We start from the raw sequence: 15,665 nt of genomic DNA on the forward strand, positions 1-15,665 counted from the left end.
TTCACCTACCTACCCTCAGATACTTCAAACTTAATGTCTAAATTCCTATCCCACCTCCAACTTTTCTCATTTTTCCTCTGCATTGCATTTCCTATCATGGTAAAGTACTCAACATTCACTCATCCTCTTAGTTATCCAAAATCTCCTTCTCACTGCTGCCCTCACCAATGGCTCTCCATTTAGCAATGGCATATAGTTGCCAAGTTCTGTGCTTTTTCTTTTTTTAAAATATATTTTTCTTGATTTCAGAGAGTAAGGGAGAGGAAGAGAGAGATAGAAACATCAGTGATGAGAATCATTGATCTGCTGCCTCCTGCACACCCCCCAGAATCAAGCCTGCAACCCGGGCATGTGCCCTGACCGGGAATTGAACCCTGACTTCTTGGTTCAGAGGTCGATGCTCAACCACAGAGCCACATCGGCTACACTGGAAGCCGTGGTGCTGGTGTTGCTTACATCCTTGCTGAACCAGAGTGATCTTGTAGAACAGCCAGCCCTTCTGAGGCTTCAGTGCTTATTGGAGAAAATCCAAACTCCTTAGTTTGACAGATAAGACTCCCTTAGCCCGCTTGTTTTCCTACTTCCACCCATCCTACCACTTGGCCACTTTTTTTTAAAATTCTTTATTATTGAAAGTATTACATATGTCCCCTTTTACCTCATTATCCTCTCCCAGCGCCCCCCCCCCCCGCCCCGGCCCCCCAGCCTAGGCCTTCAGCCCCTATTGTCTGTGTCCATTGGTTATGCTTATGTGCATACAAGTTCTTTGGTTGATCTCTTACCCGCCTCTCCCACCCTTCCCTACCTTCCCTCTGAGGTTTGACAGTCTGATCTATGCTTCTCTGTGTCTAGATCTGTTTTTGTTCATCAGTTTATGTTGTTCATTATGTTCTACAAATGTGTGAGATAATGTGATACTTATCTTTCTCTGACTGGCTTATTTCACTTAGCATAATGCTCTCCAGGTACACCCATGGTGTTGCAAATAGTAAGAGTTCTTTCTTTTTTAGAGCAGCGTAGTATTCCATTGTATAGATGTGCCACAGTTTTTTAATGCATTCATTTGCTGATGGGCACTTAGGCTGTTTCCAAATCTTAGCTGTTGTTAATTGCGCTACTATCAACATAGGGGTGCATATATTCTTTCTGATTGGTGTTTCTGATTTCTTGGGATATTCTTGCTCCTGGCCACTTTTAAAGAGTAATAGTAACAGCAAATTTTGAGTCTTATAATAGACTCCTTACAAAATGCTTCTTTACATACACATTTCAGTTATTTTTTTCAGCAGCCCTTTGGAATAAGGCATTTGTCAATGTAAGTTTGTTTGTTTTTTAATATCCCCAAGGATAAGTTTCCATATACAGCATTATATAGGTTTGTGAAATTAGTATTTTGCTTACTAATGTTCTTTAAATTTATTAATTCAGCTTACAAACATTTTCTTCATATGTTGCAATGTTTATTACTACCATTACAAAAATAAAATGCAAAGGACAGAATGCATTACTGACGTTTTTTGAAGTGATGGAATTGTTTTGTATCCTGATTGAATACATACACAGAGAGAGAGAGAGATAAGTCCATTTTATTGTTAGTTTATAAAGGAGAAACCTCTGACCCACTTTTTGAGTGAGTGTGTTTTCACTTTATTTGTTTACATAATGGAAACTAGTATTAGTCACATATGTCCAACAATTTTGATGTATGTGTATGTGAATTGAAATGTTAGGAAACACAAAGTGCAGATTTTAAAAATAATTGTTTTCACAAAAATCTACTGAATTTATGTGGTATTAAACAGGTGTATAAATGATAAATGTTTAAATAATTGTCTTCTTTCTGCTTCCCTTATATTTCAGATTTAATATGATGGATCAGGGGGAATTCAATCCATAAGCCTAACTACAATAATTTTTTTAAAATTTGTAAAATAACCTAGCAATAATTTAGAAAGCAAACTGTACTCTTTTGATCACCAGTTATGAGGCTAAAATAGTGTTTGAATTGCATATTCTTTTGGCTGATGGTATATTAAAAGGAATTTTGTGACAGTAATTTAAAACTCAGTTGGACTTTATATTTGATCTGGAAGGGAATGAGATGCCTCTCTGAGGATAATTTTCCTGACAGTGGCCCCCACCATTTCTTAGTGAATACTGTTAGAACAGTCAGAATATATATATTCTCCTATTGTTGAAATTTAAAAGTAAAATGTTGCTCACAAGAAAGAGCACTTAGAGCACTTTCCTGTAATTGTATGTCTCGTTGGGTGCAAAAACCTGTTAATGCCTTCTGAGGCAATTAATCTGCAAGGCTTGTAGTTGAGTGTGCTGTCCACTGGGTGGTGACAGAGACTGAATAAAATCAAAGATGGACCAGCCGGGAGGGACTTAAGAGGGACTCTTTCCCTTATATTTTTAAGGATGGTTAGATAGAGTATTCTTTTTGTTGGCTTAAAAAACCTACTAAATATTATTGCCTTTATTCTTAAATATATCAAGTTATATCTCCCTTTTTGAGTAGAATATCATAATTGTTGGCACTGGCATAAAAATATTTACCGTTTATATGATGACAACAGCAGCGAAAAATATTATTAATGTGATATTTTCACAAAAACATCCCCTGTTGTATCTGATGAGAATTGTGGTTCTTTCCTACCCTTTAAGGAGTAGGGCGGTAATTCTTCATTAAAACTCCTGTGGTTTGGGGGGAAGAAGGAAAGAATAAAATTTTAGGCATGGAGCTATTATGGGGTGAGCAAAACAATACTATGCCTATTGAAAAGAAGTCTAGAATGAAAGTATGGATTATAAATATTAATACTTATTGCCTATTTTTAAGTCATCTGTTTTTTTGTGTTTTTTTTAAATCTATTTCTTTATTGATTTCAGAGAGGAAGGGAGAAGGAGAGAGAGATAGAAACATCAATGATGAGAGAGACTCATTGATTGGCTGCCTCCTGCACACCCCACACTGGGGATGGAGCCCGCAACCCAGGCATGTGCCCTTAGCTGGAATCGAACCCGGGACCCCTCAGTCCGCAGGCTGACGCTCTATCCACTGAGCCAAGCCAGCCAGGGCATAGTCATCTGTTTTGACATCAATTATGTTTCAATCTTTCATTGTACTCAGTTGCTTAGAGGTGAAAGGAGAGTTAATACAAACAAAGGCCAAGTGCAGCAGTGTGTTTGTGTGTGTGTGTGTGATCGCGTAGGTTACAGTGGATCAAAGAAGAGGCTATACAATAATGTTTAATGCTTAATTGGATATATGTTTGTGGAAAAAAGGGCAGAGAACATTTAGTAGCGTATGAAAATATTGCTAGTGATGGCATTTGTCCTCACAGGATTTATGCTGTATATCTTTAGCTCAGTGAAAGTTGAATAATTAATCTGTTAAAAGAATCGCCTTTATAACAAAGTGAAGTAATTTCATATTTGCAAAGGTCAGATTGCCCGGGCACAGAGTCCTTGAGTTTGGTACTGCTGTTGGAGTTCAAAGGCCTCTGCCCCGCCCAGTGTAACATGAGCAAGTCCCCACTCAGACTTGGGAGTTACAACCTGCTCTCAGGCGGGAGAAGCTCCCTCATAGGTTCCCTGTGGCCATCTCCACTTTCTGCCTTCCCGATCCCCTTGCCGTCTTTCCTTCCTTTTCTTTTCGGTCATTTCCATGATTCACCTACCACAATCGCCCACTCTTGTCCTCTCTTTCTCTTTCTTCCCCTCTTTTCTTCTCTGGTCACTTCTTTCCACCACTTTTCATTCCTCCTCATCTTTTGAGAGACACGGTTCTCCCACAAATGAGGTTGTCCTGAGGGCCCCCCAGGGCCTTTGCTGAAGTGCCAACAATGTATGTAGAATTTACACTCTTCAGAGGTGTTGGGTCAGTAATGAGAGTAACTTGTACAGTGTTATCAGTCAACAAATACTTATGGAAGATAGATGTCGATACGGGATCCTGAGCCATGAATTAGTTTCTCTTGTTAGTCTTTAGTCTGCTCCCTGGTCACAAATCATTATAGAAAGTAGATATGACCTACACCTTTAAATTAAGCAAATCCCAGCACATTGGTCTGGCCCTCACCCCTATCATGTAAGGCCTCCTAGCCTAACTGGCATTACTATCTTTAAGAAGGGGAGGAATTGGGGGTTTTTAAAATGTTTTTATTGATTTTTTTTAAGAGAAGGAGGAAGGGAAAGAGAGATAGAAACATTGATGAGAGACTGGAACATCAATCATCTACTTCTTGCACACCCTTTACTGGGGACTGAGCCCACAACCTGGGCATGTGCCCTGACTGGGACCTCTTGGTTCATGAGTTGATGCTTAATCACTGAGCACACCAGCCGGGCGGAATTGGGGTTTTTAAGCACTTACATTTTAGGAGGGTCTTTCTTACATTGTTGTTTACTGCCTCTTTTTAAATTGCTTTATCTTCTGTGCTTATTGAAAATCTTTATGGGGGCAAAGGACCATAGTCTTTTAATGTCTTTATACATTTGAGGTATTCACCATGTACCTCTTATAGAGTTCTAGTTCCTAACAAGAGATTGACATTTAGAAAGTAATTAGATACAGTGTCATTTTGTTTGCACTGAATTTTTTTCCCTACAAACCCTGCCATACCTAGTTTCTTGGCTATGCAGATCTTAGGTATTTGTAACCATGTGTAGTGTATGTATGAACAGTGTGTCATTACTATAATGTATATTTACTATATACCAATGGGCATTTTGTCAACACCTTACACACAATTCTGTTATTATTTTAGATATTATAGGAAAGAGTACAAAAAGTCACTTTAAGTAGGTTTTTGTCTAGTCGAAAAGGGAACTGTATTGCATGAAATAACTTGAAGATGCTGCCTTTTGGATATTTTAGAATAGTGGCAGATTTCTCCCCCAATGTGGATTTTGGCCTCTTGCCTATTCAGTAAATGGAACATGTTAACTTGTTCTTATTATTTTAATATGATGTGTAGATGCATAGAGTATTAAAGTCTCTTCCTTAGAGAAATTTCTCTATTGACTTGAATATAAAGTAGTGTTAAGTATAAGGTAAATACTTTTCTTACCGTTTATATTGAAAAATTAAATCTCCTACTTGGGTATGATGCATACCTTTCCATTTTGTTTCATGCATGAAATTACCACTTCAGCCTCTCCATTACTTCCTTCTCAATTCTTCTATTGCTTGTCCTGAGAAATACATGCCTATCCTACATTTTACTGTGTGTCCTGTTAGTTTTTATCTATGTGTGCCTTTTATGTATCTAAAGTATTTCAGGATGAAAAGCCTGTGAATATTAGAATAAGAACAGTATATGAAATGGTATTATTTTTCCCAAAGATGTTCAGTTTTCTCCCTTAGTTCTCTTTCCTCCCCACTTTCTTCCTTCCACTCCTACTTTAAAGTGTTTTTCAAAACCTCTTTCCCCTCATTGGCTCCTTTTTATACCCTATTGTATTCTGCTTCAGTTAGTCCAAACCTAGAATATTGCTTAAATTCTGGGCACCACACTTACAAGGATGCACTTTCATCTTCATCAGTGTCAATAAATAGCTGGAACTGATGTCTATGGAAAATGCTTATGGATGCCAACCCCAAACTGACTATTTTAGCAATAAGTTGGTGACTAGAAAATGACATACAGGAATCTGCAAAGTAATGGAACTCTAGTTGCCCTTTGGATGTGGTACCGCTTACGTCCACCTTCCACATTTGTTCTGTTCAGTTGCCTCTTTGATGTGGTATGTCAAATAAGTTTTAATTACTATAGTTGTGGACATTGAAAATGTGCTAGGACCATAAAAACAGATGATCATAAATAATGAAATATGCAGCATGTTACTAACAGAAAAAAAGCAATCCATAAAATGGGTGCTTAATAAAGCAAGTCAGCTTTCAGATTTAGGATGTAGACCTAAGGGTCTTGTCTTAGTCAGTTCAGGCTTCTATAACAAAACGCCACAGACTGGGTGGCTTTAACAATGGAAATTTATTCTCTCACTATTCTGGAGGCTTGGAAGTCCAGGACGAAAGTGTTGGCAGAGTTGGATTCTTCTCTCTTTGGCTTTAAATGGCCATCTTCACGTGGTTGTCTCTGTTTCTTTCTGTGTCCTAATGGCTTCTTCTTGTAAGGACATGAATCATATTGGATTCATGGCCCACTCCAGTGACCTCATTTAACCTTACTCACCTCAGTAAAGGCCGTACTTCCAAATGCAGTCACATTCTGAGTTACCAGGGATTACCACTTCAACATACGAATTCCGAGGGCACAGAATTCAGCCCGTAACAATGAGGTGGTTTTAGGCACAGTCCCTGCTGAAGAAAAGGAAAAACACCAATTTGTTCTCAGGTGACTCATCTCCAACTCTAGTGCCCAGTCCACCCATGGGACCCAGACTGTGCAGCTCTTTACCGAGGCCACCCTGTGCCAGGCACTGTCCAGGACTCCACACATTAGTCAGGGAACAGCCTGCCTTCCTCTTAGGTGTCGCCTCTCTCTGTGTACTTGAGAAGGGGTGATGGCAAAAAGATGGCTGTCCCCACAAGGTCCAGCGCTCCCTTTCTGACCACTTCTCCAACTGGGTGCTCCTCCCTGCTCCGTCAGGGCCTCCCCTCACCTCACTACTGACCACAACTCAGGAACCTTGAGGGCTACAGTCCCTGTGGTGCAACATGGCTACTTTTTAGAAGCCTTTGCAGGCGGGGAGGTGAACACTGGGCAGATCACACCTCTCTTTGAGGCCCTATCTGTACTCCACTCTGAGTGTGTTGGTATGTTAATTCCATCATGTGTTCTCTACCCTGTGACCTTATTACCTCCCAGTGCCCCTCCTACAAATGCCATTACATTAAGGTTACACTGAGAGTTCAATATATGAATTCGGGGGCGGAGGTGGACCACAGACATTCAATCTACAGTAGTTAGCTAATCTTTGAAAAATCCAGTTCCAAGTGGATTTGGTCTCATGAGTTGTGAATTTGTACAGGTGGGAAAACAGTCTGAGTAGCCACAGTCTGGACTAAGAGAAGCTTTCACCAACAGCCTGAGTTCTAGGGAGCACACATGCAAGTTGCAGCAGCAATTCTTTTATTTTTTTCTTAACAGTACTGGTATGGAGAATTTAAAATACATATATTTGAAATTATTTTCTATGCACGAGGCTCTCTCTGCAGGCTGCTAAAAGCCACTGAATGCTGGAGAGCAGGGCAGCTTAAAGGGCTCAGCATGACGATCACTACAACTGATCCAGTTTTGTCTCTGGAACAGCGCATCTGCAGGCACGAATTAACCACTCTCTGGGTGCCACTGTTTTCCTTTTCTTTTTAATGGTTATGTTTTTCATCAGGTTCCCACACACCAACCTGAAAAGGGTGTTTTGATGATTGACTGATATTATTATCTGAAGGAATATCAACCAGCCATTGACTTAGCCAGTCACTTAACTGCGTTGCATGCCCTTAGAAAATGATCAGAGTGAGGACTAAACGAAAATTCATAGATTCAATTTTTCTATTACATAGGTCTTTATATCTTCTTGATAATTTGTGTTTGTTGGGGTCAGTTGCCTGTAGGGAGGAAGGAATTCATATATTTATTTGGAATTAATGAATCATTATTTGGAGAGCTGATAAAAACATTTTGGGGACACTAAATAGATTTTAATTTTTATTGTTAGTTTTTAACCAGAAAGGCTGATAACTACTTATGAAAGTTCTTGACTTGGGCTGCCTTTGAGTCAACTCTCTTGCCCTGATTTCAGTATTTCCTATGAGACTAGTCAGAGCTGAACTGAAATACTTCGGGTTATTTTACACGCAGCATTCATGAACAAAGGAAACTTCCCAGTGACAAGCATTTTAAAATTTGGGCTATCACTTATAATCATTTGTCACTTATTATAAAATGTCTTCATTATGAAAAGACACAGAACAATTTGGTATGCCTACTGTTCCTGAGTAATACCTGTCTGTTGTTGCTGTCTTTTTTTTTTAAATATATTTTTATAGATTCAGAGAGGAAGGGAGAGGAAAAGAGAGAAACATCAATGATGAGAGAGAATCATTGATTGGCTGCCTCCTGCATGCCCCTTATTAGGGATTGAGCCTGCCACCAGGCATGTGCCCTGACTTCCTGGTTTATAGGTAGATATTCAACCACTGAGCAACACCCACCGAGCTGTTAACTGTCTTTAAACCAGGAGCCATACCTTACTCCGCTCATCACTCACAGGTCACACCTAGCACAAGAGCGAGTGTCTGTGCTCTGCCTTAAGGCATATCCTAGCGCAACCTCTCCTCACAGCTTCCCTCACACTTAGTGTAAGTGTAAAGAGAAGAGGCTCTGGAATCAGCTCTGGGTTTGAATTCTCCATCTGTCACTGGCTAGCTATGAGCCCTTGGGCAAGGACACGTCTGCCTCGGTTTTCTCATCTATAAAATGAGAACAGTAGTAGTAAGCTATGTTATATGCCTATTGCTGATACTGTATGTATAGCTTTTGAGCAGTGTTGACATATAAGGGCTCAATGAGTGTTAGCTATTACTGTTACATTCATTAATTATTATACAATCTAAGTCCAACTCACCTTTCAAAGTGAACTTTATAAGATAGACATCAGATCATGTTACTCTCCTGCTGAAAAGCCTTCAGTAGTTTATAGTAAACTCAGAAAAAGAAAAAAAATCCAGAGTTCTTACTGTGGTCTTCAAAGCCCTGTGTGATGTGACTCTTCATTGTCCCCAGCCATTCTCCACCTGGCACAGGCACCTTTGTTCCTGCCGGGACTCTCCCTGCTCTGCCCTGCCACACCCAAATCACTGTGATTGCCTTGTCCTGGTGCTGTTCTCACAGCCCTGCACAACTAGCATAGCAGCTCCATAGGACGGGGCTTCACCCTGTTGTTTTGTTTGTGCATCACCAGCAACGAGAGTGCCTGGTCCATAGTAGTTGCTCTATAGCTATTGGTTGAATGGGTGAATGAATGAAACAAACGATTCCCAATCCTAATACTTTGTGTGCTTTCACATGTATAAAATAAAGAGCTTGCACAAATATTGACAAAGTAAAATTAAATTTGGTTAAAACCATTCCAAAATTTCTCTAGAATTTAATGAACATGGCAGAGTGGAAGAAAACAGTGACCCGGAGTGAAAATGCTGGGTCCTGGTTCTCATTCTCTTCCTGCCCCCGAAGATCACTTGGCTTCTCCAAGACTGCTCTCCTGCCTATAAAATGCAGGCAGGGTTGGAAATCTCTGAGAAGCTGCCCCGCTGAGGGAAGTGGGAAAAAGGGTGAGGCGAGGCACCTGAGCCCCTCCACTTCAACTAGAGCAGCGTTGTTTAGATTTCCTTTATATACTGGGGTTTCATATGAAATTTGGTTTGAAAAAAACTCTGTTTCTTAAAAAAAAACCCACCAAATTAGAAGAGCACAAAGGTTATTTTTTAGCTTAATTGATTCTGGCAGCTTACCTATTTAAAGGATATTGTTTCTTCACATTCTCTGCACCCTCCCCTCCCAAAGGAAAGTTCATTGACTATTTTTTCAAATGTCTTAAAGAAAATTAAGATATGTGGGTAACTAACAAAACTGTCCTTATCAACAATGAACTACATGAAAACAAAGACCAGGTCTGCCTACTCACTACTAATGTATTCATTGCTTAGCACAGTCCCAAAGCAGAGCTTACTCAATAAATATTTGTTGGATGGACAACAAGTGGATAGTTGAAGTGAGCAGCAGCTTATTTTTAAGGGAGAATATATTTTGTAATAATTACTGAAAACACATCTTAAATCATGGAATTTTTACAAGTTGTTTTTTTCAAGATGATATTTATTGATTGTTGGTATTGTAATAGGTCATGTTTACACAGTGTCTGCTAAATGGCAAATTTATTGCACCTTCCTTTAATTCCTCATTCATTTCTAATGTTAGTTATTTAAAACATAAAACTCTCAATCCAAGATGGTGGCAGAGTAGTAGATGGAAGCTACACTCATCTCCTTCCAGGACCGGACTGGAAGTACAACTGAGATATAGGACAATCATCCTGAATAACCAACTGAAGACTAGCTGAAGAGAGATCTTATAACCAAGGATTTACAGAAGAGGTCACAGCGGGACTGGGATAAGCACAGAATTAATGAACTCCTAAGATAGCAGCAGGAAAGAATAAACAAAGAGCTTGCTAGATTCCAACAAAGGCTACCAAGAAACCTTACGAAGTTGCAGATGACTTTGAGAAGTTCCTACATAAACTTCAACCTGAAACTCAAGTTGATGGAGAATTTCTGGCATCACTGTCATCATCAACAACACAGAAGACTGCAGCTTTGAGGAAGGAGGGCACTGAGAGAAACCAGAAATAGGCTGGGTTAAGAATATTGTCTACAAAATAGCCGAAACCGGTTTGGCTCAGTGGATAGAGCGTTGGCCTGCGAACTAAAAGGTCCCAGGTTCGATTCCGGTCAAGGGCATGTACCTGGGTTGCGGGCACATCCCCAGTAGGAGATGTGCAGGAGGCAGCTGATCGATGTTTCTCTCTCATCGATGTTTCTAACTCTCTATCTCTCTCCCTTCCTCTCTGTAAAAAATCAATAAAATATATATAAAAAAAAGAAGAATATTGTCTACAAAATAAAATCCTATATAATAAAAGGGTAATATGCAAATTGAATGGCAGAATGACCAGTCACTATGATGTGCACTGACCACCAGGGGGCAGACACTCAATGCAGGAGCTGCCCCCTAGTGGGCAGTGCACTCCCACAGGGGGAGCGCTGCTCAGTCAGAAACCCTGAGCTGGGCTCAGGGCTGGTGAGCACAGTGGAGGTGGTGGGAGCCTCTCCTGCCTACACGGCAGTGCTAAGGATGTCCGACTGCCAGCTTACTCCTGGACTGTGAGAGGGTATAGGCCAGGCTGAGGGACCCCTCCCTTCCCCCCGAGTGCACGAATTTCATGCATCAGGCCTCTAGTAAAATATAAAACTAAAAGTGCCCAATGTGATTTCCTTTTTTTTTTCTTTTTTTTTTTTTTTCTAAAGTAGGATCCTCTTAGAATATTAGCTTTAAAATAGAGAGTACTGTTTCTTTTTTGCAGTAATATGGTGAAAGGTGCTTAATAATAAACTATGTGGGGACAACTTTAGATCGCAGTTGGCTTTTAAATTTGGCAGATCTGCTTGAAGTTGATAAGAAAAGTTTTACTGAGATTTCAAAGCCATGTTAAGTTGAAGTAAGTTAAAGTGAAGGTGATGGTAAGACATTGAACAGCAGGATTGTTTTAGAAATAGAAATGAGACTATCAGCCTTGCATTCTTGAAAAAAAAAAGCATGTAACAGTATGTCTTAACAAAATATAAGAATCATGTGTTACACATAAGGTTATAAAATATTTTCACCACCTGCACATTGCCTAATAAGATTTTGAATTTTGGTGTGTTTTACAGTCAGTCTCTCTAAAAAGTGCTTCTCTTGTAACTATAATTCTGTGTGCTTGTGTATGAGTACACATATGAAAAGTATACAATTATTCATAGCATGGTTCTTATATTTGGTACTGTTTACTCATGTGTTAATGTTACTCATAAGTATATCTTTCCTTTAGGTAAAGAGGATGAATTTCCAAAGAAACCTTTGGGACAGCTTCCACCTGAACCTCAGTCTGCTGGCATTAGTCACCTGAGCAATGGACAAAGTGTTGGCAGATCAAGTCCCCATAAGATCAGAAGAGAGAGTGGCTCATCGCCTCACAGAAAGCCCGAGCATTCCCCTCACCATCAAGGCAGAATTGGTACACCAGAAAGAGCGAGGCAGCCAGGACGGGCATCAGTGGAGGAGGACAGTAAAAAGCTTAAAGATGAGGCAGACTTTCAAAGAAAACCTTCATCAGGTCCACAAGACAATGCTAGGCAATATGACCATGCATCTGCTAACCAAAATAGCAATGCTCTTCCAAATATCAGGAAGGAATTTGTGCCCAAATGGAATAAACCATCAGATGTTTCAGCTATTGAAAGAACTGCCAGATACGCCACTGAAGGCAAGAGTCGATTTGCACACCCCACGCTTACAGTCACCATCCCGAATTCTGCAGATCCTCGGGTGTCAAATGCAAGGCAGAAGATGAAGGTCTGGGATGCCGATGAAGGGAAACGGGGCTCGAATGCATCACAGTATGATAATGTACCTGAAAATGAAAACGGCCCATCTGTTGAAGAGGCACTGGAAAGGGCTTACTCTCAGAGTCCGAGGAATATTGTTTACACACACAGTCCAAGGAAGCATCCTGAGCCAAGTTCTAGTCCATCAAAAGTATCAAACAAGTTTACTTTTAAAATGCAGCCTCCAAGTTATGCAAAATATCCAGCTCACCTAGATGGGGAAGATCGAGGGCCCGTGCACCCCCCATCTTACAGCAATCCCCCTATTTACCATGGAAATTCTCCAAAGCACATCCCCACCAATAACAGCAGCTTTGTGTCACCACAGTTTAGCCATGGGGCTCAAATGAATCCTCCCAGGAGACCTCATGGTTCCACTCTTTCCATCAATGTTTCTCCAGAGAAATCTCACAGCCGTCCAGCTCCTGTTGTCCTACCATCTAGTCGCATAGAAGTTCTCCCCATTGATATTGGTGCTGGGGGATATTCGGGCAATTCAGGGTCACCAAAGAATGGAAAATTCCTCATTCCTCCAGTGGATTATTTGCCAGATAACAGAAAATGGTCAGAAGGCAGTTACACATTCAGACCTGAGATGCCTGAACAGTTATGGACTCGGGATGCTAACCGTAGCCACTTAAGCAATTTAACAAAATATTCTGCCTTTCAACATGTACACTTTCAGGACCATGGCCTCCCCCCAGTTTCCGTGGATGGTCCAGTGCGGTATAGAACTTCCCCGGCTTTAGAAGATGCCAGCTCCTCTGGGTATCAGTATTCAGGGCCCTCGACTCCAGTGTATCACTACAGAAAGCGGGATGGACTTTCTATTCAAGAATCGGTATTGCTGTGAGAATTCATCTATACTTGCTGGAGACGAGAGTGGAAATCTCCCAGAATCAACATTGCTATGTTTGTAATTGCCAAAGCAGTATTTTGTACCATTGTAAACAACTCGCACAATTCTCATGTTAGTAATAAGAATAGATGGGAGTGTTTTCATCCCCACGTAGATGCTGCTGAAGATGAGCATTGTAATTGCATCATCACTGAATCTATTAATTTACCGTGGAAACATAGCAATAGCATTTAGGGATGCACACAAAATAAATTAACTACTTAGTTCCATTTATAACTTCTCAACACCTAACACTTTTACTCTATTAGCCCATTTTACTTTGAGTAATGTTACAAAGCACTGAAAAACTGTCTATGAATAGTAGACATTTTTAAGGCTCTATGTAGAGTATGTGTCTTTAAATAGATATAGACATCTACACATACACACTTCAACACAGAACTAATGAAACATTAAAAACCCTGCTTTAATCTAGATCCATGAAATAATTTATCCTCCTTTTTTTCTTTAACTGGTCTTTTAGTCAAGTCCCCACACCCCCTCATATTTTTTAACCCAGATCCTAAATTGACGTAAGGGTTTGCCTTGAGGTGATTAATTCAGATCTCACAGAATACTCATTTTCTGCTGCCATTTTCTTTCAATCTGAAAATTAAAGACATTGGAGGGAAAGTCTAACCACTTAATGGTGCTTAAAAATTGTGGTAGTGAAAGTAAGTTGAAGGCCACAGGTGTAAGTATCCATGTGCCTCTGCGCCCTTGCTCTGGCCTGCTCACAAAGCTCAGAGCAGAATGTTCCTGCCAGATGTGAAGGGAATGCGGTGGCCCAGGCTGCAGCTCTCCTGTGGGTGTCAGTGGGAGAGGCAGCAAGTTCCCATGGGGCAGCAGAACGCACTCCCGGAAATTCCTTTGAAAGCAGGATTAGCAATATGGTTGCTTCTTCTGCCCCTCACTACAAAGGGCTGGGTGGTCCTTTACATGATCTTTTTCCTGGCACTCTCTTCTTTCAAGAATATAGTCAATGGATATTGCCGCCGCTTAGGCCATTAAATTATCAGCATGTAAAATTGTAAAAATGATCTGAATTATGGCCCTTTCTTTTTTAATAGTGTGACTTTCATAATTTCAAAAATATTTTTCTTTTTCAGAGACAAAAATTCAGGTCCATGTTAAAAAAATTAGCAATGTCTTTTACAATATTCTATTTACACTACAGTTACCAAAACACTGACAAAGTTTGGAGCATGCCAAGAAAATATGACTTTGTGTTTAATTGGAGAGCTTGTTTTCAACATTATTTGTTCACATTTGAACAATAGAGTGGAAAACCTAACGTTGAGGGTTCTTCTCGTTACAAGTTGTGGCTTTAAGCTTTCAAGGTACAGAAGTATGTCTTTTAAAATGAAAGTAACATTTGTTTAGCTAGTGAATGTGACAATAATTTTTATGTATATAATGAGTCTAATGTAATCTTAATCACCTTGGTAATGATGTTATTAAATGACAAAACAAACGCAGTGTATTAGCAGGTGAGCACTACACGGAAGCTCAGACAAAATCCTGACGTCACTGGGCTCTTGATTCAGATCATGTGAAGCTTGGACATAAATGTATGTAAAAATGTAGCTGAGGACATTAATTCTAATTTTTAAATCATGATTCTGTGACTTGTAATAAATCAAGCTGTACAATTTAGTTCATGATAGCAGCATCTGAGCTGCTCCAAAATCTATATATCAACAGTGGTAAATAACTGTAGATTTATATATATATGTATGTATGCAAAATATGTATACACACACACTATTTTCTTATGTCATCTATGACATTTTTTATCTGTATACTTTTTTTGATGTGATTGTTTTTAACATGCTAAAAGTAATACATATATTTTGTTTTGTGTCTTTTATGTGCTTTTTTTTTCATATGGCAGAAGTGCTGCATCCCTGAGCCTTCTAAAGCTAACTCTCTTCTAATTGAGTAGATACTGCCAGTGTTTGCTGACATGGCTTTATATACTCAAGTTCTATGTTACATGCGTTATTAATTTCCAGTAGTACTGTGTTTAGAATTACAGCACCTTTATTTTATGTAATCTGCCATTATTAATAGCAATAAGGTATTATTTCTAGTCTTCCCCATTATAATGTATAGCTGTGGTAGGTTTTCAAGTAGGAAAATTCTATTTGAAGTTGTTTTGCCACCATACAATTTCACGCTTTCAGATTTATCTTTCACTAAAGATAAATAATTAAATAATGATAAAATATGAAATAATAGTGGTAAAGTGGGTTAAAATATATTTATGAAAAACATTTGGTAAGAATTTTTATGCTGTGAAGACTGATTTTACTCTGTAACTGCATGTACTTGGTGTAAATGTTTTGTTAAAGTCTTCATAGCAGTTTTGCCTAAAACACTAAGCACTTTGGTATAGTTTTTATATATTTTCTTAATCTTTAGTTTGAAAGTTTAAAGAAACTAGAACCATAGTCTCAAAGGATTGTTAAACTTTACTCTTTCCGATGCTTATGTTTTTTAATAGGATTTTTTTTTTTTTAATGACAGCTTTTTAAAGCTGGGAGATATATGTAAAATCAGATATCAACTGTAGGGAGGAAAAAA

At 39.4% G+C, this 15,665-nt stretch overlaps 1 protein-coding gene across 3 annotated transcripts in view; it reads left to right on the forward strand.

The window, feature by feature from the left end:
- USP6NL (USP6 N-terminal like) overlaps positions 1 to 14,949 on the forward strand; it is a 173,841-nt gene extending 158,892 nt beyond the window's left edge. For all 3 annotated transcript variants that reach the window (XM_014460336.2, XM_023758392.1, XM_006094102.3), the window contains one exon: positions 11,626 to 14,949. In XM_014460336.2, the coding sequence (XP_014315822.1) occupies positions 11,626 to 13,034 (1,409 nt within the window). In that variant the 3' untranslated portion in view covers positions 13,035 to 14,949. The remainder of the gene's footprint in view (positions 1 to 11,625) is intronic.
- The last annotated feature ends 716 nt before the right edge of the window (positions 14,950 to 15,665 follow it).

The sequence above is a fragment of the Myotis lucifugus genome, unplaced genomic scaffold, assembly GCF_000147115.1.
Source record: "Myotis lucifugus unplaced genomic scaffold, Myoluc2.0 scaffold_129, whole genome shotgun sequence".
NCBI classification, from domain to species: Eukaryota; Metazoa; Chordata; class Mammalia; order Chiroptera; family Vespertilionidae; genus Myotis; species Myotis lucifugus.